At 42.9% G+C, this 25,736-nt stretch overlaps 1 protein-coding gene across 1 annotated transcript in view; it reads right to left on the minus strand.

The window, feature by feature from the left end:
- Positions 1 to 25,736, minus strand: part of agla (amylo-alpha-1, 6-glucosidase, 4-alpha-glucanotransferase a) — a 355,602-nt gene that overhangs the window by 116,066 nt on the left and 213,800 nt on the right. Inside the window, exons 18-19 of the mRNA XM_037681985.1 lie at positions 16,312 to 16,442; positions 16,066 to 16,202 (exon numbers count right to left, since the gene is read on the minus strand). Coding sequence (XP_037537913.1) covers positions 16,066 to 16,202; positions 16,312 to 16,442 — 268 coding nt within the window. The remainder of the gene's footprint in view (positions 1 to 16,065; positions 16,203 to 16,311; positions 16,443 to 25,736) is intronic.

A 25,736-nucleotide genomic window follows, 5' to 3' on the forward strand; every position in this document is an offset into this window, starting at 1 on the left:
CGTCATCTCTTTCAGGGAAGACCCTGCATTTTTCAACATGATAATGCCAGACCACATTCTGCAGCAATCACAACATCATGGCTACGTAAGCGAAGGATCCGGGTACTGAAATGGCCAGCCTGCAGTCCAGATCTTTCACCTATAGAAAACATTTGGCGCATCATAAAGAAGAAGGTGCGACAAAGAAGGCCCAAGATGATTGAACAGTTAGAGGCCTGTATTAGACATGAATGGGAGAGCATTCCTATTTCTAAACTTGAGACACTGGTCTCCTCTGTCCCCAGACGTCTGTTGAATGTTGTAAGAAGAAGGGGGGGATGCCACACAGTGGTAAAAATAGACTTGTCCGAACTTTTTTGGGATTTGTTGATGCTATAAAATTTGGAAACAGATTTTTCCCTTAAAATGATACATTCTCTCAGTTTAAACTTTTGATCTGTGATTTGTGTTCTATTGTGAATAAAATATTAGCTGTTGGCACCTCCACATTATTGCATTCAGTTTTTATTCACAATTTGTTTAGTGTCCCAACTTTTTTGGAATCCGGTTTGTATAAACCATAAAAATCTGATTAAAATAAACACAGTTACTTTACCAGAGGAAAATCATAAAATCATTAAATGTGGATTATTGAACATCAGATCTCTTTCCTCTAAATCCCTGTTAGTTAATGAACTGATGACTGATCATCATATTGATTTATTCTGTCTGACAGAAACTTGGCTACAACAGGAGGATTTTGTTAGTATAAATGAATCCACTCCTGTTATTTAAATTTTCATGTTCCTAGAACAACTGGCCAAGGTGGAGGAGTAGCTTCTATTTTTCAGTCAGGATTATTGATTAATGCCAAACCAGTTATTAGTTATGATTATTTTGAATCGCTGTCCCTCAGTCTTTCTCATCCAAAATGGAAATCAGAAAAGCCACTTTTACTAGTTGTTATATATCGTCCACCAGGCGCTTACTCTCAGTTTTTGTCTGAATTCTCAGAATTATTAACTGACTTACTATTAAATACTGATAAAATCATCATAATGGGTGATTTCAATACTCATGTGGATGATGAAAGTGATAGTTTAAGCATAGCCTTTGATAATTTAATAGACTCATTTGGATTTACCCAAAACGTCCGCACATCTACTCATTCTTATCATCACACTCTTGATTTAGTTCTGACCTATGGTGTAGAGATTAAGGACTTGGTAATAGTTCCTCAAAATCCTATTCTGTCCGACCATTTTTTAATAACCTTTGAGTTTACATTAAATGACTACACAGTCACTGAGAGTAAATTTCATCTCAGCAGGTGCTTATCAGAAAATGCTGTAACCAAATTTAAACAATATCTTCCATCAATGTTTTCCTCTGTCTTGCAGAGTAATGCATCTTAGATCATCTAGTTGATCATCTTACAACTTCAATGCAAACTTCACTTGATAAAATTGCTCCACTGAAAAAGAAACTGATCAATCAGAGGAAACTGGCTCCTTGGTTCAATTCTGAGTTACGTACTTTAAAGCAGGCATCTAGAAACCAGGAGAGAAAATGGCGCTCTACTAATGTTGAAGAATTTTATTTAACTTGGAAAGATAGTCTGCTAACATATAAAAAAGCTCTCCGTAAAGCTAGAACTTTATATTACTCATCTTTAATAGAAGAGAATAAAAATAACCCTAGGTTTCTGTTTAGTACTATTGCTAGACTAATTAAAAGTCCCATTTCTGTTGAACCATGTATCCCTACAACTATAAGTAGTGATGACTTCATGAGATTCTTTATAAATAAAATTATTTCAACTAGAGAGAAAATTCAAACCATCCTTCCTTCTATCCTGATGCATGCTCAATAATCCAGGTAGAAAAATCTAAAAAAGTTAAATCTGGTCCTCTGGACATTCAAAAAAACAAAACAAAATAAATCAACAAAAAAATGTAGAAACGTTTCGTCTCTCATCCGAGAGACTTCCTCAGTCTGAGGTGCTGTTTTCAGCTCAGTCTCTTAAATAGCACCGTCTCAGAGTGGATCAACCAGTTTTGCTGCTGACAACCAAAACCAGCTGATCACATGATCAAGAAGGACCATCAGCCTAACAATGGATCATTAGCACACTGATGGCTGTTTACTGTTCACAGAGGGCTGAGTGATACTAGCAATCACAGCATTGTAAGAGGGGGACAGTTGAACACGTAGGCCTCCACCCCTGTTTAATGATGGACGATTTCTTTTCACAAAGATGGCCTCCTTTACTCCTCTCTCAAACCATCGCTCCTCTCTATCCAGGATGTGAACATCTTCATCCCTGAAAGAGTGACCGCTGGCCTGGAGATGAGTGTAGACCGCAGAGTCCTGGCCTGATGATGTTGATCTTCTGTGCTGGGCCATCCTTTTGGCCAGTGGCTGTTTAGTTTCCCCGATGTAAGACTGATCACACTCCTGACACTGAACAGCATACGTATGCTGTTCAGTGTCAGGAGTGTGATCAGTCAGCTGGTTGTCAGCAGCAAAACTGGTTGATCCACTCTGAGACGGTGCTATTTAAGAGACTGAGCTGAATACAGCTCCTCAGACTGAGGAAGTCTCTTGGATGAGAGACGAAACGTTTCTACATTTTTTTGTTGATTTATTTTGTTTTGTTTTTTTGAATGTCCAGAGGACCAGATTTAACTTTTTTAGATCTTTCCTTCTACTATCTATAGTCCCCTGTCAAATGAGACAACTTGAAAAATTTCACTAGAGCCTGATTTATGTTTGGACAGTTTTTGTCCTGTTGAGCTCTCTGAATTGTCAAAAATAATAACCTCGTCCAAACCATCCACATGTCTGCTAGATCACATCCCAACCAGACTGTTTAAAGAGGTATTTCCCCTAATTAATGTCCACATTTTGGATCTACTTAATTTGTCTTTAATGGATGGTTATGTACCACAGAGCTTTGCAGTTGCTGTAATTAAACCTTTACTTAAGAAGTCTGATCTTGATTCAGAAATTCTAGCCAACTATAGACCTATATCTAATCTAACTTTCATCTCCAAAATTCTAGAGAAAATAGTTGCAGGTCAGTTACGTGAACATCTACAAAGAAATAATCTGTTTGAAGAGTTTCAGTCAGGGTTTAGAGCTCATCATAGCACAGAAACAGCACTAGTAAAAGTCACTAATGATATTCTCATGGCCTCAGACAATGGACTTGTGTCTATACTGGTCCTGTTAGACCTCAGTGCTGCATTTGATACAGTTGATCACAATATTTTACTACAGAGTCTTGAATATGATACTGGGATTACAGGAACAGCTCTAAAATGGTTTAAATCATATCTATCTGATAGAGTCCAGTTTGTAAATGTAAATAATAAATCTTATTCATACAGCAAAGTTAGTCATGAAGTTCCTCAGGGCTCAGTGCTTGGGCCAATACTCTTTACTTTATATATGCTTCCATTAGGTAAAGTCATTAAACAGCATGGGATACATTTTCATTGTTATACTGATGACACACAATTATTTTTGTCCGTTAAACCCAATGAATCATATCAGCTACTTAGACTACAAGCATGTCTTAAAGACATAAAAACATCGATGACCCTTAATTTTCTTCTGTTGAACACAGACAAGACTGAGGTTTTGGTTTTTGGACCTGAGTACCTTAGGGATGAATTTTTCAGTCTTTCTCCCTCCTTAGATGAGCTTAAATCTGTCCTCCAGCTCTAATGTTAAAAATCTTGGTGTTATTTTTGATCAGGACATGTCTTTTATCCCCCACATTCAAAACGTTACTAGAACTGCCTTCTTCCATCTGCGTAATATCACTAAAATTAGAAACATCTTGTCTAAAAATTATGCAGAAAAACTGGACCATGCATTTGTCATGTCTAGACTGGACTATTGCAATGGTTTATTATCTGGATGTCCAAATACTTCTTTAAAACGTCTTCAGTTGATCCAAAATGCTGCTGCTAGAGGATTAACTGGAGTTAGTAGGAGAGATCATATTTCTCCAGTTTTAGATTCTCTCCATTGGCTCCCTGTCAAATCCAGAATAGAATTCAAAATCTTACTTCTAACCTACAAAGCTCTCAACAACCTGGCTCCATCTTATATTACAGATCTTATTGTTCCATATTTTCCTAACAGACCACTTCGCGCTCAGACTGCAGGTTTACTTGAGGTTCCTAGAATTTACAAAAACAGAATGGGAGGTAGAGCTTTCAGTTATCAGGCTCCTCTCTTGTGGAACCAACTTCCAATCTCTGTCCGTGAGGCTGACACATTGTCCATTTTTAAAACTAGGCTTAAGACTTTCCTTTTTGCTAAATCCTGTAGTTAGGGTCGGCTTGGGTTTCCTGAGCTGTCCCTTAGTTATGCTGCTATAGGCTTAGACTGCTAGAGGACAAACTGACCACAATTTTCACTCTGCTACTGTCTTTACTTACTCTGCTCAACCTGTTTTGTATTTGTAATTATTTTTTCTATTCTTAACATGTGTTTTTTGTCTTTCAGATACACCTGGACTTATACCTGGACCTACCATTCTGTGTTCGTCTGTCTCTCCTTCCTGTCCTCTCAACCAGCCGGTCAAAGCAGATGGACGCTTGTCCTGAGCCTGGTTCTGCTGGAGGTTTCTTCCTTTTAAAAGGTAGTTTTCCTTTCCACTGTTGCCACTGTGCTTGCTCAGGATGGGAGACTGCAACAAAGCCAAGATTCAACTTGTCTGCTGGATTCCTTAGAGAACTACTAATTGGCTTTTATGTATGTGAATGTTTCTGTAAAGTGCCCTGAGACAACTTTGTTGTGATTTGGCACTATATAAATAAACTGAATTGAATTGAATTACATTTACATGCGAAGTCAGCCTTCCCACCATCACAGATATCTACACCTCCAGATGCAGGAAGAGGGCCACCTGCATCATGAAGGACCCCACTCACCCAGCACACACTTTTTGCCCCGCTTCCTTCAGGCAGGAGGTTGAGGAGCATTAAGTGTAGAACAACTAGACTGAGGAACAGCTTCTACGTGGACGCTGTTAGACTCATGAATTTCTAATCAGGATGATCACTGTGAAAAATCACATCATGTTACTGCTGATTTGTTTCATGCTGCTGTGTTCATTCGTGCTCATCTGCTCACACAGACTCATGTTCGTGCTGCTGTTCGGTGTATTGTTTTTGTACTACTAGTGCTTAGCGTCTTTTTAGTTGTTTTTCTTAGTGCATATCTTAGATTTTATTACTGTTTTTCTTTTACATGTATTACTTTTGGTGGATGTAACTGGGACCCTGTGTACACAATTTCGTTCCACCACATGTACCTCATGTGGTGTGTATGACAAATAAAGAAACTCTGACACTGACTCTGATTTTATTAGGGTCACGAACAACAACTCTAGCAGTTCTAAAATTTTCTGCTGAGATGGCATCTCCCCTCTCAATCTCTCCATTTTTGACCACTTTATACTTTTCAGCTTAAAATGGACATTTTTAAAGCTCAGCTGTCACAGGAGGTTTTATTACATAACTTTAAAGACATTAATCTGACACTTCTTGCTTCAAATATTGAAAAACTTTCTAGCCATGGTTCCACTTTTACTCCTGATCAACTAGTTTCTTATTATAGTATAACTCCCCATACTCTGCTGAACCTATCTGCTCCTATAAAAGCCAGGAATGTGACGTTCGTCCACATGCTTTCTGGTTTTACCTCAACTTAGTTTTCTTAAAGCTAAATAACAGCAAATGAAACAAACTGAATAAAATGCTCAAATGAATTGTATCAGCACTGCATTCTTAATTATAAGGAGCATCTCAATGCTGCTAAACGTACTTCTCTGGACTGATAATGCTGGGGATGGGAACACTGAACCCTTTTCTTATTGGTTAACTCACTGCAGCCACCGGACTCTTTTCTCTCACATGTCTACTCTAATGACTAATGCAATTCACGTGTGATTTTTATTTTAGAGCAAAAATTGACAATATCCTTGGGGGGGAGGGGGGGTGTCCTGTGGAGCGTCGACATGTGAGACGTGTTTTCTGTGGCTCTCCTGGATTGTGAAATTTTATCCTTTTTTTGCATGACTTTTCAAATCTTCTTTGACACCTACGGTTAATATTATCTTCCTGGAGACACCTGTGCTTGATTCACTATTGCAAACTCTTGGAACCATGGCAAACTGAGGGAAATCAGACACGTCCAAGGTAGGCCGCAATAAACCATGCGAGTTACCGGAACCCGAAGCTAACCCTGGCCTCGATGCTAATAGCTGCTCGCTGGCGCAAATGAAGGCATTGCTGGAGGAGCTGCACTCCGACCTTCTGAGTAAATTTGACAAAATGGTGGCTAAAATGGCTAAAACGGTGAAGAAAGAAATCATGACTGCCCTCGCCTCGCTAGAAGCTAAAATCATGGCGCATGGGCAGATTATTGCTGATCTTGAACATGTAGCTAATGAGCAGAGCGACAGGCTCACCAGCCTGGAAGCTAAAGTCGCCTTGTTAACGGGCACGGTGGACTCTTTGTCAAAGAAATGTGAGAACCTGGAAGTGTGCTCTAGACTAAATAATATACGAGTGATTGGTGTCCCGAGGGATCTGAGGGCACCCGACCGACGGATTTCATGGCTATTTTATTACAGAAGCTGCTGGGGATGGAAAAAAAAACCCAAAACAATAATGGACCGGGCCCACAGAACTCTTCGGTCCAGACCTACTGACAGGGAACTACCACGCTTGTTTGTCGTCAGGGTAAACGTGTTCCAGCAGCGTAATGAGATTTTGAGGAGGACTGGCACGTCTGCTCCTCTTCTTGACGAGGGGAAGAGGATTTCAATTTTCCCGGATTTTACCACTGCTGTGGCGAAGAAACGTGCATCCTTTGCCAAAGTCAAGAAAGAGCCACACTCCTGTCAGGATGTTAAATTTGGCCTATTTTACCCAGCTATTCTGCAGATAACTTTGCCAGATGTAAAGGTTTGCCGGTTTGAGGAGGTGTCTGATGCCATGGAGTTTGTGGAGAAGAAACTGAAGAAAAAAGTGGGGGCCCCAGATTCTGTTTAAGAACTGGTTTGTAATGGAGGGACTCAAGATTACAGGACCTGTTTTCTGTACGGGGGCTGCCATTCTGCGGATAACTTTGTCAGATGGACAGGTTCGGTGTTTGAGGAGACGTCTGAGGCCATGGACTTCGTGCAGAAGAGACTGAAAAAAAAAAAAAAGCACGGGGTATTCTATTCTAGAATTATGCCGCTCAAGGTGGCTGCATGTTGGAGCAGCGCTGTTACTTTCATTCTGAGATTTTACTTTTAGAAACTTTAATTTCTCTTTTTCTGGATGTAAATCATATTTTTTTGGATGATTGTTTCCTCTGGTATCGAATGCTGTGCAGCTGGAAGGATTTTTACTGAAACTTTTCTAGTTTTGGATATTTGTTATGATGCGTAACCATGGCAACAAAGCAGTTTTCTACAACCAACAGCAGCTGATTAACATCTCAAAAGCTCAAATAATATCTCAACTACAGCCCCAAATCTCAAATGAGTTGAAAGGATGTTCTGTGGACGCATTCTCATCTACCTGCCAGCTGTGCTTGAGTGCCTGACCACTGAGATCCTGGAACTAGAAGGAAACACGGCTCATGACAGCAGGAGGACAGGATCGTCCCTCAGCACCTACAGGCGGCTGTCCACAGCGACGAGGAGCTCTGCAGACTGCTGGGAGGAGTGGTCATCGCTCTGGGAGGAGTTCTGCCTGGCATTCGGGCGGTCCTACAGCCCGGGGGAACCGAGAGGCCAACCGAGTCTGGGTGGACGGATCAGACAGCATCTGCAGCCAGTTTCTTAGGATCCACTGTGGGATGGACCTTTACAAGAGATCCTTCCTGTCTATAGCCATCAGCATCTATAACATCTCTTAATGAAATGAGGATAACGAGTTACAACAACAAATAATTTCCCTCTGGGATTAATAAAGTATTTTTGAATTGAATTCTGTTTAAGAACTGGTTTGTAATGGTGGGACTCAAGACTGCTGGACATGTTTTCTGTACAGGGACTAGTGAGTACTGTTCCATTTTTCAGCAGGAGCTGGCTTTACATCTCCTCATTGTGGTTCTATTATAATAATGCTGCCGCATTGTTAAAATGTTAGAGGACTGGTAGCCTTGGTTATTATTCCCTTTAAACATGGTGAGTGTTAAGGGAAAAAAAAAAAGGGGAAAAAAAAAAGGTGTTACTTTGTTTACTGTTGATTTACTTTGTTTACTGTTGATTTACTTTGTTTACTGTTGAGATGCATTCTATCAAGTTACTATTAATCACATTCCACATGGAGAGGTTTTTTTTTTTTTTAGCATACAGACCTCTTCTAGGGCCTTTTGAAGGTCATATTATGGGTGCTTTTGCTTTGGGGGGGTGGGTGGGGGGGGGGGGGTAGTGCATTCCGTTTGGGGGGATGCTTCTGCGAAAGGTGAATTGTGTTTTCTGTGTTTTTTTCATGTTGGTTTTGGTTTTTATGTTGCAGCACCTCCAGATCTCTTTTATGGTTTATTCTCTACTCGCCTTACTTGTCAACTAAATGTTCAGATTGCTTATTACTTTTAAAAAAATCTATTTAATATTCTGTCTTCACCTCCGATAGGAAGGGACCTCCAGTTTGCCAGTTTTAACTGCAAGGGGCTCAACAATCCTGTCAAACGGGGCAAAGTACTACACCACCTTCATCAGCTAGGAGCAAAGGTTGTTTTTGTTTTTTACAAGAAACCCATCTCAAAAAATTAGAGCACCTGAAGCTGAGGAGAGGCTGGGTGGGCCAGTTCTTTCACTCATCTTTCTCCGCCAAGGCCAGAGGTATAGCCATCGTTCTACACAAATCAGTCCCTTTTCATTCTGATCAAATTATCTCGGACCAGAAAGGCAGTTACGTTATTGTTGTTGGGACAATTCAAGGCTTACTTGTAGTGCTAGTCAACATTTATGGACTCAACTGTGATGATGAGGCTTTCAACAGAAACTTTTTTTCTCGTTTGCCAGACCCAACTGCGCATTATTTAATATTGGGGGGGACTTCAACTGTTAGCTTGACCCCAAGCTAGATTGCTCCTCTTCTAGACCAACTAATCCCTCTCGAGCAGCCAAAGTTATTCAGTCCTTTATGCAGGAATTTGCAATATCAGACGCTTGGCGTTTTCTTAACCCCTCGAAAAGGGAGTACTCCTTTTTCTCACCTGTACATCATACATTCACTCGTATTTACCTTTTTCTGATTGACAACAGATTACCATCATTATTGTCAGGTTGTAGATATGATGCCATAATTATCTCTGATCATGCCCCGCTTTTAATGGATATTAAGTTTAACGGACTGTTGTCCGAGCGCCCCCCCTGGCGATTGAACACTCGTCTTCTCTCAGAACGCAGCTTTACAGATCACATTTCCAAACGGATAGATTTTTTTCTGACTAACAATAGAACCCCAGGGGTCTCTGCTGCGCTTCTCTGCGAATCTCTTAAGGCTTACATTAAGGGAGAGATAATCTCTTTTGTTCATCATGAAGAAAAATTAAGAAATGAGAAATTGCTCAATCTTAGACAGCAAATTTCACAGCTTGATAATATGTACACATCCTTCCCTTCCCCGAATGTTTATAAATAACGCCTGATGCTGCAGTCTGAATTTGATATACTTATGACACAATGGACAACAGAACTCATGTTACAATCAAATGCACAATTTTTTGAACCAGCAAACTGCTGGTGGTCTCACGACAAATTTCTCAGGTTCAAACAGATATGGGAACGACATCTGATTCACTCCAGATTAACCTTGTAATCGAGAAATTTTATAAGGCGCTTTATTCTTCTGAAGTTACACCCTTAGCTACAGATCTTGACAATTTATTTGCTAAGCTGGATATTCCTATGATTGAACAACACACTTTACTAATCTGGGTAAACCTATTACTTTACTGGAACTTAAAACAGCGATACAGTCTCTTCAGGGAGGCAAGTGCCTGGGTCCTGACGTGTTCCCTTAAGACAGTGCTTCTCAATTATTTTCTGTTACGCCCCCCTAGGAAGAAGTAAACATTTCGCCCCCCCCCCCCCCCCCAACTCTCTGCCGCGACTGTAAATAGTATAATTTGTCTATAAAATTGTTATATGTACACCTCTACATAACATTGTATCATTATTAACATTAAATTTAAAAAATATAGAGAACACTGATGGGGGGGGGGGGGGGGGTCCTCCCCCAGAAAATTTTGAATAAAGTAGATGCCATTTCCTGCATTCTGGTGTATTTTAACGGTTGTTTAACATCTAGTTTTACCTACATAAGTAAACACTTGGAACGCCTTGGGATTCCCCTGGAGGAGCTGGTCCAAGTGGCTGAGGAGAGGGAAGTCTGGGCCTCCCTACTGAGGCTGCTACCCCCGCGGATGGATGGAAGTAAACACTTGATTCAGTAACTATTTTAGAGCTAATGGCACAACAAGAAGTAACCTGACCAACAGCTGAGTCAATGAATTAAAAATATTATATATTCAAAGGTGACGATTTGATGCCCAAATTAAAATTAAATGTCTGTAACTTAGTTGACTTCAAATGTAATGAGATGATCAATGAATGTTTGTGACAAAGGATTTACTGATTATAACAAAGATTCCTTCAAGAAACCTCCTAATATAAATCATAAAACCATAATGATTTCTACTCATTCTAAATTTGTCAAATGGCCTAAATCTCCTAAAGTGAAGGAGAATGATTTTAAAATAATAAATAAGATATATCCTGTAGCCATGTTTCTGCAAAGAAGATTTAAATTTGATGTTGATTTTTGTGCCTTTTGTAAATCAGAAGATGAATCCCTCAAGTATGTTTTTTTTTTCATGTCAATACAAAGTGTTTGGTCAAACATCAGAATCTGGATCAATCTCAAACTCAACATTCCTTCTTTTCATGCTGATAACATTTTACTTTATGTGGATAACTTAAGCTCAGCTTTCTCTGATGCCATTAATATAGTTGTACTTATAGCAAAGTACCACATTCACTGTAGTAAGAGGGGAGATAAGTCCTCCTTCATGTTTAATGAACAATTTTAAGTCATACTATTCTTCATTAAGTAGATAAAAAATCTGCAAAACTGCTAAAATCATCTCACAACAGATACAAACTTATTGTTTTAATTAAAACAATGTTTCTCAAGAAAAAAACTGATGAGCTTGTCAGCAGGTAAGGGGCGTTTACCTTCGGGACAAATTGAGGTTGTCGATTGGTCAGTTACTGACACGCCTTCTGAGTTGATTGACAGGTCGCGCCGTCGAGGATCCGATTGAAAAAAAAAAACGAGAGCTGCAGCAGCCGCGCTGGGAGGAGGCGGGGCTGCACAAATGCAGCAGAAGCGCAGCAGTCTCTCTGTGCAGCGCAGGGCTCCAAGTAAAGCAGGAGATAACCAGATATTCTGCTTGTGCCCTCACTGCCCTGGGACCCTTAGAGATCATGGGCCCCTGGGCAGTTGCCCATATGGTTAATCCGGCCTTGGCTGGACCTGGACTTCAGAGCAGCAGAGAAGTTGCAAACAGCGCAATAGCGAGCGGGCTGTGTGTGTGTGTGTGTGTGTGTGTGTGTGTGGGTCCAGTGGAACGCGCTCACAAGAGAAGAACCTGTCAAGTTGTTTAATGACATAAAATATATTTTGTTAGCAAAGAATAGAGTCCTAACATTTGTTAAACATACGTTTATCCAACAAATAAAAAAAAAAAACTGTATTTTGACAGTCGATAAAACTAAAAAATGTTGTCAATGTGAAAGAGGAAAGAGGGGGCAGGTGTCGCTCTCGCTTTGAGTTTATACACTTTGTTGCTGCGTGCTGTGGGTGAAATGCGTCCCGAGCTGAGGATTTGTTAGCAAAGAATAGAGTCCTAACATTTAATAAACATTATAATACTTCTGTATTAAAAAACATCAAAATTGTGCTTTGACAAACCAAAAAACAAAACAAAAAAAAACGTTAAAGTGAAAGTGGGGCAGGTAACTAACGTGTGCTGCGGGTGACAAGCGTCACCAGCTGTTCAGCAGCAGAGGGAAGAGACACGGTTCAATCATGGCTCCTCAAACGACAGGACAGACATATTTGTTCATAACTTTATTATTATTAAAACTGAGAGTTGCCAGATTTTAGCAAACAGTTGCCAAATGCACCCTGACAAAATGAGAATGGTGAAAAAAAAAAAAAAGAGAGAGGAAAAAAAAACCCTCCCTGCAGCAAAATGTTCCTCGGGGTCACATGCGCCCCCCTGGCATTGCTCCGGACCCCCCCAGGGGGGCGCGCCCCACTATTTGAGAAGGACTGCCTTAAGAGTTCCACAAATCATTTTGGGATAAACTTACACCGTTATTATTAGATGTATATAATGAGGCCTTTGCCCTCGGGAGTTCTGCCCCAGACTCTGGGTCAAGCTACCATCTCTCTTCTTCTGAAAAAAGGTAAAGATCCTCTTTCCTGCTCTTCTTACCGTCCCATAAGCCTTCTAAATGTAGATTTCAAACGGCTGTCCAAGGTTCTAGTGCTACGTCTTGAAACAATTCTACCCACTATAATTCACCCAGATCAGAATGGATTTATTCCAAATAGACACTCGTCTTTTAACATTAGGCGACTTCTGAATATTATTTACAATAACAAAGTCCATGCTCAATAATCCAGGTATACAATCCAACATTTTTCAGTCAGCTCATCTGGACAGTTTCTTTTTTTTGTGCTGAAACGTTTCGCCTTCGATCCAGAAGGCTTCATCAGTCAAGGAAACACACAACAAAACTGATTCTTCTCCCAACAGCTTACTCTAAAGTGGAACAAACCAGTTCTGTTTGTGATTAGATAGTCCCTTTGGTAAGCCCCCTCCTCCATTGCCAGCCCTCTTCCTTGTTGACAGTCTTGTCAAACTGGTTGAAAACAACAAAGTCCATGCTGAATAATCCAGGTATACAATCCAACATTTTTCAGTCAGGTCATCTGGACAGTTTCTTTTTTTTTGTGCTGAAACGTCGCTGCTCAACAAGACAGGGTGGCCGTTGAGTCCCCTTTTATTTGCATTGGCCATTGAACCGCTTGACATCGCGTGTTGCTCAAACCCAGACATTGCAGGCATACAACAATATGATATAGAAGCTAAAGTCTTGCTTTACGCAGATTATTTACTCTTGTATGTTTCTGATCTCTCAACATCTATTTCGGTCATTCTACGTTTGCTCTCAGGCTTTGGTCAGTTATCAGGATATAACCTAAATTTGGGCAAAAGTGAGCTATTTCCTATCAGTCTAACAGCCAAATCCCTCCCCCTGCATGCCTTTCCCTTTAAAAGGGCCAACAATAGTTTTTCATACTTTTTTCAAATTACACATAAACTTGAAGACCTTTTTTTAAGTACAACTTTTCTCCCATTATTAAAAATTAAAGAAGACTTTGAACGCTGGTCTCTGCTTAAGCTCTCTTTGGTAGCCCGCATCAGTTGCGTTAAAATGAATGTCCTTCCACGTTTTTTATATTTATTTCAATGCATCCTGATTTTCCTTACTAACTCCTTCTTCAGACAAGTAGACACTCTTATTTCTAACTTTCTTTGGGAGGGGAAGACCCCGAGATTGGCTGAGCGATACCAACATTAGATTTTTTAAATACCGGCGCGACTGTGGGACCTCCCCTCTCCCCGACTGGTTAATTATTGACATAAATTCTGCAAAACCTGTCTCTCTCACGGCTCTGGTGTACCAATCCAATCTTCCACTGCTGCGTATACAAAAATTAAAGTTTCTCTTAAGATCTGGACTCAATTTTGGCATCATTTTGGCTTACAACTTTTGTCTCCTCATGCACCTATTGCAGCAAACCATTTTTGCTTCTTCTCTTGTGGATAAAACCTTCACAACTTGGTCTGATCTTGGCAAACGGACCTTCAAGGACTTATTCGTTGATAATGTTTTTGCCTCCTTTGCACAACTATCAGACAGATTTGCTCTTCTATCACACTATTTTTTTAGATATCTATAAAGCTGTAGTTTTGCTTGTAGTAATTTCCCCATTTTTACCCATTTGTCTGAGGTTTCTGGCATGGATTCCTTGTTTATGCCCACCCCTGGGCTGAAGGGCTGTATTTCGACTCTTTATAATTTAATTGCGTAATTCTGTCTGAACCCTTTAAACTTGATTAGGAACCTCTGGGAACAAGATATTGGGGAAAATATTTCTGATGAGCTTTGGTCACGTATTCAGATGCGGGTACATAAATCATCTATCTGTGCAAGGCACCGTCTTATCCAATGCAAACTGGTGCACCGTGTGTATTACACTAAAGCCCGTTTATCTAAGATTTATAGCATGGTCTCTCCAGCTTGAGACAGATGTCAACAATCCCCTGCAAATCTTATTTATATGTTTTGGCAGTGCCCTTGGCTTAAGACCTTTTGGACAGAAATATTTGCTGCTATATCTGAGGTGGTTGGAAGAAAAATTGACCCGAATCCCCTAAGCGCCCTGTTTGGGGTCTTTTCTGGAGGGCCCCCCTTAACCCCATCTCAGGGTAATTCTCTAGCTTTTATGACCATTATCGCTCGGAGAGTGATACTACTTAAATGGAAAGTACCTCATCCCCCCTCTTTCTTGCACTGACTCAGTGATATTCTTTACTTCCTTAAGGCTCCAGTATACTGCCGCGTATGCCCGTTCACACGTACGTATGTGACATGATACTCCAGTGTACACCCCTAGCAGCTGCAGAGCAGCTTCACAGACAAGAGGGGATTATCTTCGGGACAAATTGAGGTCGCCAATTGGTCATTTGCTGACACGCCTACTGGGTTGATTGACAGGTCAGAAAAAAGAAATAAAAACGAGTGCTGGCAGCCTCAGCCACAGCGGTGTTCTGTGTTTTTATGTTGTTAATAAAAAGATCTAAAAAAAAAAAAAAAACAGGGAGCGCTGGCTCTACAGCCCTCACATCAGACCAGCCCACCAGAAAATCTCCAGACCCTCCCGCAGCCATGCTGGACCTGAGTTTAACTCGCTCGTGACAAATTCCTCCATTTCTCACCATTTCAGTCATGGCATCAACAGAGGAGGAAGAGATCACTGCCTCTTGGCAAAAAAAACAAAAGAAAAGGCCAGATCAGGGATGAAGAAAGGGAATTTAATACATGGGTGTTGCATACAAAACAGTCCGTCGCTGGGCAGTTTATTGTGCAATACTGCGTATGCGGTCGTAAAAATTTGAGCTTTGTACTGAGGGTACGCTGGGGGGTACGCACGTACCTCTGCGTACGTACGTGCGTACCTCTGCGTATGGATGTACGCGGCAGTATACTGGGGGCTTTAAACTTGAGAAAATTAGGATGACACTACATGGCTCTGCTGAGCAATTTACACATGTTTGGCAACCATTACAACTGTTGGTTAAACGAACCAACTTTTCCTCTGTACCAGACTAGCTGACATTAGTATTATGCACTTATTTACTCTCCTTCCGGTCTTTCTGGTTTGTGGTTGGTACGTTTTTTCTTTTTCTTTATTTTTTCCTTGAAGGTTCCTTTTTTTTTTCTTGGTCCATTTTTTTTTTTTTTTAGAGTGGAGGTTGTTTGTTTGTTCTTCTTTGTATATTGGATTTAAAAAATGGAAAATTATAATAAAAGTTTGAAAAAAATTGACAATATCCTTGAGCAACTTGTCCCTCAAATTTCCTGCAGTCCATCTCCTCCTAGTCCTCAAGTCCACCTCTTTCAGCTTTCAACTTTCCACATTCCTCCTGCTGTTGATTTCTGTTGGTCTCATGGGACTTTTCTCTGGACCCTTTGCAAAAGCGCAGTAATCACATTAGAAGGAGACAAAGGTGTGGACGAGTTTCTCTGCATGCTCAGAAGGGCAAGTACCAGAGTTTAGTTATGATAAAAAATTTGAAATGTTACATAAATAACTATAATGCAAACTTCTGTTACTTTAAATCTTAGGAATAAGTTTAAAAGATGCTTAACTCCTGAAGTAAAAGGATAGAAATGTTGTTTCATAGTTTAAAAATCACCTGTGCCAGTGGTCCTTCCCGGTGTTTCAGCCTGTTGGAGACGAAGTCTATGAGCCAGTCTCCTTCTCTGAGGTTAGCACACAGAGGGTGACCCAGGTCATTTTTGGGACGGATTTCTGCCAACACCGACATCAACCCTGAAGAGAGACCATACTTATTTGGACATTTTGTTTTTAGGACATTGTGTTCAGCTGACAAACTGGAATCTGAGTAATATTTGAAACTCCATAATTGTTGAATATTAACCTTGTATCCCTGCATATTTCAGGCTTTCCCATCCAGGGATACTGTAACAACCTCCACCATCCTCTTGTTCTTCTGCTTCACAGCGAAACAGCAAGATATTCATGTCTGCCAATGTCATCTTAGACATGAGCCTGTGAAACACACAATTTTAATAACGCTTAGGTTTGCTGATCATTGTTCTGTGCTTGTTGTTGGGAAAGATTATTTAATAAATATTGTTTGTAATTGACCAAATAATTCAGAGTAAGAGGTCAAATATTACGAAAATATCTCTCCAAAAGGCTAAAGGTGCAATTCAGTCAAAATGGATTGTTCCGATAAGCATTTGTTTATGTTAAAGGTGCTGTACTGTTATGAGAATTGTGCTTATTTTCATTTAATACATTCTACATACTGCAAGTGAAAGAAACAAGGGGTATTAACAACGGTATTAAATTTGGAGGCATCGCTGGGATCGATGATTGTGAGACTGAGATATATATTTTTTTTTTTTTCCCCTTGTCCTGTCCGGCATTGTGACACTCAGAATTATTGTCCGAGTGTCAAGGTGATGCCCAACAGATTTACTTTCACAAGCAGAGCATTATGGCTGGCCTTATTGCTCCACTTGATATATAAATAAAGCTTTATTAGAATTTGCTTAGGGCTTGTTACAGATGTAATGGACATGGGGATGAAAAAGAAAAAAGAAAACAGAGCAGAAAAGTGGGAGAAGGGTTAAAAAGTAAAGAAGGAGATAGGAATAGAGGAGAGAGCGAGGTATAAAGAGAACACAAATCAACATCAATGAAGTCTGCCTCTAGACCCGCAGAAAGAAAAAAAAAAGACAAAACCGAGAAACCACAACAACAAGCAACATATATAATGATACCTATAATAACATCATTAGAAAGTATTTTATACAGTACATGGTAATACAAGATACATTTAGTGGCCACCACAACCGAATTGAAGCCCCCAGTATACTCCCGCATACGTCCATACATGGAGGTACGCACGTACGTACGCGGAGGTCCGAGCGGGCATGTCTGTGCAAAGCTCAATTTTTACGACCGCGTACGCGGTGTCGCATAATAAACTGCCCGGCGATGGACAGTTTTGTATGTGACACCAATGTATTAAATTCCCCTTCTTCATCCCTGATCTGGCCTTTTTTTTTTGTTTTTTTGCCAAGAGGCAGTGATCTCTTCCTCTTCTGTTGATGCCATGACTGAAATGGTGAGAAATGAAAGAATTTGTCATGAGCGAATTAAACTCAGGTCCAGCATAGCTGTGGGAGGGTCTGGAGATTTCCTGGTGGACTGGTGTGATGTGTGGGCTGCAGAGCCAGCGCTCCCTGGTTTTAAAAAATTGTTAGATCTTTTTTATTAACAACAAATAAACACAGAACACCGCTGCGGCTGAGGCAGCCAGTGCTCTTTTTTTTTTCTGACCTGTCAATCAATCCAGTAGGCGTGTCAGCAAATGACCAATCGGCGACCTCAATTTGTCCTGAAGGTAAACACCCCTTGTCTGTGAAGCTGCTCTGCAGCTGCTCAGGGTGTACGCTTGAGTATCAAGTATGAACCTTCTGTATACAGTACATGCGTACCTACGCATGAATGGACGTACGTGGGAGTATACTGGGGGCTTGAGTATGTATCTGATAAACACCTGAATCTAAACACCTGTGTGAGCATGCTTGTCACTATAAGGTTTCTCCAAAAAAATGTTCAATAGTGGATGTGGGGATCCACAGACCCGTCCCCACAGGACATGACAGTAATACAGGGAAGACCGGAGCCACAGACACACAGTGGTCCCCAAGCCCGAAGCTCTGGGAGTCTCCCAACAGGGACACCCGCACCCCCCAGAGAGAGAAGCAAAGGGAAGACCCCGCCAATCCCCAGCAACCACAATGCAGAAACCACAGGAGGCTGCAGCGACGAGTCCACAGGCCCCGCCGGCAACCCGCCCCTCCAGAGTAGATCCGGCCATGGACACTGAACCCCGAGTCCTGAGGTCATACCATCCCCCAACAGAGGAAGGAATTTTCCAACTTACCAGTGACCAGCTGATGGAAATATGTGATTTCCTTGCAATTTCTTTTATTATTTTTATTAACCTTTATTTAACCAGGCAAATCCCATTCAAATCACAGATCTCATTTGCAAGGGAGGCCTGGGCCTGAAGGCAGCCTAACATGCATGTTTTTCATCTGTGGGAGGAAACAGAGTACTCGGAGAAAACCCACACAAGCGCGAGAAGAACATGCAACTCGACACAGGAACCAACAACAAAAAATATCACCGGCAAAACTTGTAATGCTCCTTTTACACTAAATAGCGAGCATATTGAACGTGACAAACTAAGGGAACTTGAAGATAAAGGAATGTCAGCATTGCTGACTTTAATGGACATGATAAAAACAGTGAAGGAAGTTATCAAAAACAGTACATTGGGAGAAGAAGACGAGGAACAGGAGAAACTAAACAGAACAACTAAAACTCATAGTTCCACAGAAAGAAACTGAAATGCAAATTATTGTAAAAAAAAAAAAAAAAGCAAAGAACATTGAAACTGTACTGGTCCAGGTTGCTCCTGCCCATGTAAACTCATGGAGAAAAGACTTTAAAATCTCAGGTCAAATTGGTGATCCTGGATTAAAAAGACAGACCAACCTTTTCCAGCTTGGCCTGCCAAATAAAGGGAAGGGAAGTCTGAGATTGTCATCATTGTATGTTCCCATACAATGGCAAAATTAGTTCTCTGCATTTAATCCATCACACATAAGATGCACCCAGGTGGAGGAGTGGGCAGCTATGTAAGTACCCGGGGAGCAATTGGGGATTAGGTGTCTTGCTCAGAGACACTATGACATGTGGGAATGGCTGGGAGTCGAACCGCGACTTTCTGGTCCCCAGTCGGCTGCCCTACCTCTACCCCATCTTGGCCCCGAGAGAGAAAGAGAAGGTGAATGAACAGAGAATGACCTCAGCAAAGGTTACCCTGAATAAGAGATAGTGGATGTTGTTATTAGGGCAGTAGTACCTGGCCTAGAACTGCACAGCTACTCAGAAGGAAAGGGTGACTTGCCTCTTCCCACTCTTTGGAGAATCCTTCGTTCACAATTATCAAGAGAGAAGTGCAACAAAGTTATATAAACAGCTTAGCACAGACATGAAGAGCATCAGAGAGACACCACATACCATATTATCTGTCGTACATGGCGCACCACCCTATAAGTTGCATCAGTCCAAATAAGTCTAATAAATTGGAAAAATTCATAAATAGGTTGCTTCGCAATATATGTCGCATCTATTATGCGTCAACACTGACGCGTCATGTTTGTTACATGTCACCACTGACAATCCGGAAATGTGGGCCGAACCCAGAAATGTGGGCCAGTGTTGTGCCAAAAACTGATTGGCTGCCAAATGGCGGCCGCAGGAGCGTGTACGGGAGGACTTTAACAAGAATTTAACATGATTAACACTTAAAAACAATTGTTTGTTTGTTCAAAATTATAGCAAAGGTGTGTCTCAGTCTAACTTTTCCTTAATAAATGCACTTTGAAGGTCAAATCAGTTGTATTTTCAAAAGTAGGTGCTCCAGGAGCACGCTCAAAGGGAGGAAATCAGGAAGGAGGAATGCTACGCATTTCTTCAAAATTTAACAAGATAACCACCTGAAACAATTATTTGTTTGCTTGACATTATAGTAAAGGTGTTTCTCAGTTGAACTTTTACTTAATAAATGCACTTCAATGGTCAAATCAGCTAGTTTGACAAGACTGTCAACTAGTAAGAGGGCCGGCAATGGAGGAGGGGGCGTACCAAAGAGACCATCTTATCACAAGCAGAACTGGTTTGTTCCACTTTGGAGTAAGCTGTTGGGGGAAGAATTAGTTTTGTTGTGCATTTCCTTGACTGATGATGCCTTCCGGATCGAAGGCAAAACGTTTCAGCACAAAAAAGAAACTGTCCAGATGACCTGACTGAAAAATGTTAAATGCTGATAAAGCCAAAGGGATGTTGTTTTCAAACAGGAAGTCAGTACCAGCAGCCTTTCCTTCTATTTAATCTTCAAATGGTGTCCCTATTGAGTTTCTCGATTCTTATAAATACTTGGGTATTTTGATTCAATTCAATTCAAAAATACTTTATTAATCCCAGAGGGAAATTATTGGTTGTTGTAATTTGTTATCCTCATTTCATTCAGAGATGTTATAGATGTTGATGGCTGAAGGCAGGAAGGATCTCTTGTAAAAGTCCATCCCCCAGTGGATCCTAAGAAACTGGCTACAGATGCCGTCTGATCCGTCCACCCAGACTCGGCTGACCTCTCGGTTCCCCTCGGGCTGTAGGACTGCCTGAATGCTGTGTAGAACTCCTCCCAGAGCGATGGCCACTCCTCCCAGCAGACTGCCGAGCTCCTCGTCGCTGCAGACAGCCAACTGTAGGTGCCGAGGGACCAGCCTGTCCTTGCACTGTCATGAGCCGTGTTTCCTGCTAGTTCCAGGATCTCAGTGGTCGGGCACTCGAGCACAGCTGGCAGGTAGATGAGAATGTAACCACAGAATATCCTTTTCAGCTCACTTGAGATTTGGGGCTGTAGTTGAGATATTATTTGAGCTTTTGAGATGTTCTAAAAAAGTTGAATCTGGTCCTCTGGACATTCAAAAAAAACAAACAAAGCAAAACAACAAAGAAAATGTAGAAACGTTTCGTCTCTCATCCGAGAGACTTCCTCAGTCTGAGGTGCTGTATTCAGCTCAGTCTCTTAAATAGCACCTTCTCAGAGTGGATCAACCAGTTTTGCTGCTGACAATCAAAACCAGCTGATCACATGCTCAAGAAGGACCATCAGTCTAACGATGGATCATTAGCACACTGATGGCTGTTTACTATTCACAGAGGGCTGAGTGATACTAGCAATCACAGCATTGTAAGAGGGGGACAATTGAACACGTAGGCCTCCACCCCTGTTTAACGATGGACGATTTATTTTCACAAAGATGGCCTCCTTTACTCCTCTCTCAAACCATCGTTCCTCTCTATCCAAGATGTGCACATCTTCATCCCTGAAAGAGTGACCGCTGGCCTGGAGATGAGTGTAGACCACAGAGTCCTGGCCTGATGATGTTGATCTTCTGTGCTGGGCCATCCTTTTGGCCAGTGGCTGTTTGGTTTCCCCGATGTAAGACTGATCACCCTCCTGACACTGAACAGCATACACAACATTACTCTGTTTGTGCCGGGGGACTGGATCTTTGGGATGAACCAGTCTTTGCCGTAATGTATTTTGGGGTTTAAAAGCCACTGGGACGTTATGTTTAGAAAATAAACGTCTCAGTTTCTCTGATACTCCCTCAACATATGGAATGACCACTGGTCTGGGACTGGGTTCCTCCTTTTCACCTGTTGGCTGACTGGAGTCCTGTTTGGTTTTCTTCTCTGCTTTCAGGAAGGCCCAGTTAGGATATCCACATTGCTCTAGAGCCTGTCTTGTGTGGGATTTCTCCTTCTGCCTGGCTCCTGAGCTAGTGGGGACGCTGTCTGCTCTGTGATACAGAGTCCTGATGACTCCTAACTTGTGCTCCAAAGGGTGATGGGAGTCAAACTGCAAATACTGGTCTGTGTGGGTGGGTTTGCGGTACACCTCAGTTTGCAAATGTCCTCTATCAGAGACTGAGACCTCACAGTCCAAGAAAGCCAACCTGCCATTTTTTACATCTTCTCATGTGAACTTGATGTATTTATCCACAGAGTTGATGTGGTCAGTAAAATGTTGGACTTCCTGAGATTTGATTTTAACCCAGGTGTCGTCAACATACCTGAACCAATGACTTGGTGGTGTCCCTGAAAAGGACATCAATGCTCTCTTTTCTACCTCCTCCATGTACAGGTTGGCAACAATAGGAGAAACTGGAGACCCCATAGCACACCCATGTTTCTGCCTATAATATTGCTCCCCATATGTGAAGTAGGTTGACTGCAGGCACAGTTTCAAGAGTTGACACAGTTGTTCTGTAGAAAGTGTGGTCCTGCTGCTCAGAGTGGTGTCTCCTGACCATCGCTTTTCGTTTTCTGCTCTCATCGACTCAGGTGCTGAACAAAACCTGATTAGTGCTGATTTAGTTAGAGAACATTCCTTGCCTACTCGTGAGATTCCTCCGATTTCTGTCGCCGGCCTAACCGGAGACACATTGACCCATATTAATCAGAAGACTACCGATTTGCATGTCATCATCTCAGGTAATCATCTTTGTGTTCAACTCTCGTATGCCCCAGATAATTCTAGGTTTCCCCTGGCTTCGTAACCATAACCCTGTTATTAATTGGGAGCGCAGCTGCGTTGCCAAATGGAGCGACAAGTGTCTCAGTAACTGTCTTCGCTCCGCCATTAACGAGTTCCCTCGGGACACGCATCCTCTAGAGGAGATCGACCTCACCTCTGTTCCTGCTGAATACCGCGACCTAGCGGCAGTCTTTAGCAAGAATGCGCCTTGTCTCTCCCTCCTCATCATCCCTATGACTACTCGATTGACTTATTACCTGGCGCCCCCTTGTCGTCAAGTAGACTTTAAAATCTTTCAGGTCCCAAAAGGGAATCCATGTCTAATTATATTAATGAATCCCTTGCCTCTGGTATTAGTAGACCCTCGACCTCCCCTTTGGGAGCTGGTTTCTTTTTTGTTTCTAAAAAAGATAAGACTCTCAGGCCGTGCATTGATTACCGTGGATCTGCCATCCAGACCCCACGCACCAGTTCATTCTGGAGGTGGACGCCTCTGACACTGGAGTAGGGGCGGTTCTTTCTCAGCGATCACCTGCAGACAACAAAGTTCATCCTTGCGCCTTCTTTTCCCGACGTCTCTCTCAATCGGAGCGCAATTATGACGTGGGCAACCACGAGCTGTTGGCGGTCAAGCTCGCGTTAGAGGAATGGCGGCACTGGTTGGAAGGCACAGAGATCTCTTTTTTGATTTGGACCGACCACAAAAACCTTACTTATCTTAGGAACGCCAAGCGTCTGACCCCCGTCAGGCCCGTTGGTCGCTTTTTTTAATAGATTTAATTTTGTCCTTACTTTCCGTCCGGGCTCAAAGAACGTCAAACCCGACGCCCTGTCCAGACAGTTTGCTCCTCCCGACACACCTGAGGGCTCTGATACCATTGTTCCCCCCACCTGCGTTGTCGGCTCCCTCTCCTGGCCCATCACCGCTACCGTTCAGGAGGCCCTCCTCTCCGAACCCGATCCTGGTGGTGGTCCCCCCGGTACCCTCTTTGTTCCTTCCAGCGTGCGGTCCGACGTGCTCCAGTGGCTTCACACGAACAAGCTCTCTTGCCACCCTGGAGTCAACCGCATGCTTGCCCTCACCAAAACTCACTTCTGGTGGCCCTCCATGTCCAAGGATATTAAAGACTTTGTTTCGGCCTGTCCCATCTGTGCCAGAAACAAGTCCGGTACCCAACCTCCGGCTGGCCCCCTGCTTCCCCTCCCAACCCCTAGTCGCCCCTGGTCCCACATCGCCCTCGATTTTGTGACCGGCCTTCCCCCGTCTGACGGCAACACCACCATCCTCACTGTTGTTGACTGTTTTTCGAAGGCTGTTCACTTTGTTCCCCTTCCTAAGCTCCCCTCTGCCCTCGAGACCGCTCACCTTCTCACCCTTCATGTTTTCAGGCTCCATGGTATCCCTTCGGACATCGTCTCCGACCGAGGCCCGTAGTTTATCTCCCAAGTGTGGCACTCCTTCTGCAAGTCGCTCGGGGCGTCCATTAGCCTTACCTCCGGCTACCATCCTCAGGCTAATGGGCAAGCTGCGCGCTGCAATCAGGAGTTGGAGTCCACCCTGCGTTGCCTGGTCGAGTCCAACCCATCATCATGGAGTCAACATCTGGTTTGGATAGAATAAGCCCACAACTCCCACCGTTCCTCTGCTACTGGTATGTCCCCCTTCGAGGCCTCCCTTGGCTACCTTCCCCCTCTCTTTCCCAGTCTAGAGCTCGACTGCTCGGTCCCATCCGTGTAGCACCACTTCCGGCGTCGTAGTCGCGTCTGGCGCCAGGCCAAGGCGGCCCTCCTTAGGACCACGGCCCAGGCAAAACGGTTCACGGACCACCACCGTTCAGCGACACCCGCCTACCAGTTGGCCAGCAGGTTTGGTTGTCCACTAGGGACATCAAACTGCGGGACACCCCCCGCAAGCTGGCTCCCCGCTTCATTGGGCCCTTCCCCATTACCCGCATCATTAACCCCTCTGTGGTTCGTCTCCAACTTCCCAAGGGCAATGAGGATTCACCCAACCTTTCACGTCTCCCAGGTCAAGCCCGTCTCCCTCAGTCCCTTGTGTCCCCCTTCTGACCTCCCCCCGCCGCTCCACCTGATCGACAACCACACTGCGTTCACCGTCAGATCCATCCTGGATGTGCGACGCAGGGGTAGGGGTTTCCAGTACCTGGTCGATTTGGAGGGGTACGGTCCTGAGGAGAGGTCATGGATTCCCAGATCTTTTATCCTTGATCCCAGCCTCATCTCCAGGTTTTTCAGGGACCACCCTGAGAAGCGCCTCAGGTCGCCTGGAGGCGATTCTTGAGGGGGAGGGGGGGTACTGTAAGGGTCCCACTGCCTGCAGCCTGCCTTGCTGATGGCCGCTGATTAACAACACCTGGCGGTCATCAGCCTGATGAGCCTCTCCATCTACAAAAGGCTGCAGCCCAGTGTGACTCATCGCTGGAGCATATCACCTCTCATGGTATAGTACTGTTGAGCTAGACATGTCTAGGTGAAACGAATTTGTTCACCTGTGTTCTCTTTTCCAGTTTCCTGGTTCCTCGTGTTTTTGGATCTCCTCGTGACCTGATCTGGATCCCTCGGCCTGTCAGGTATTCCTCGTGCCATTTTTGCCTCCAGTTGCCAGCCTTCCTCGTTCCCTTGGACCCTCGTTGGATTTCCCTCAGCCGCTCACTCCTTGGACTGAAGGACCAGCTCCCCTCCTTCGGATTTGGACTGTAAGGACAAAAACGCTCTTTAAACAAACCACTCAGGTCTTCCCCTCTGGACCAACATTAACCTGTCGTCCCTCTTTCCAGGAGTTGCTGAGAAGCAGCGTGTGGATTAATTCTCACTGTAAATAATAAACACTGTTCTTTTGTACTTCCCCTGTGTCTGCCTCATTCTGGGTCTCATACCATCTGGGTTCCTCGTGCAATCCCAACAAAAGGTGGAAGTTTAATATCTCTGAGAGCCGCTATTACACAATGATCATATTACACAATGATCACTTAAAATGTCAGTGAATACACTTGTACCAGGGAATTTGTGAGGCATATTTGTTAGAAACAGGTCTAAGATAGAAGATTTTTCAGGACGGTTTTTGTTTGGTTTAGTGGGTGTAGTGAGTCACGTGGGTACGTGTCACTAGTTGTAGTATGACAATA

The sequence above is a fragment of the Nematolebias whitei genome, chromosome 9, assembly GCF_014905685.2.
Source record: "Nematolebias whitei isolate Nwh7 chromosome 9, NemWhi1, whole genome shotgun sequence".
Lineage (NCBI taxonomy): Eukaryota > Metazoa > Chordata > Actinopteri > Cyprinodontiformes > Rivulidae > Nematolebias > Nematolebias whitei.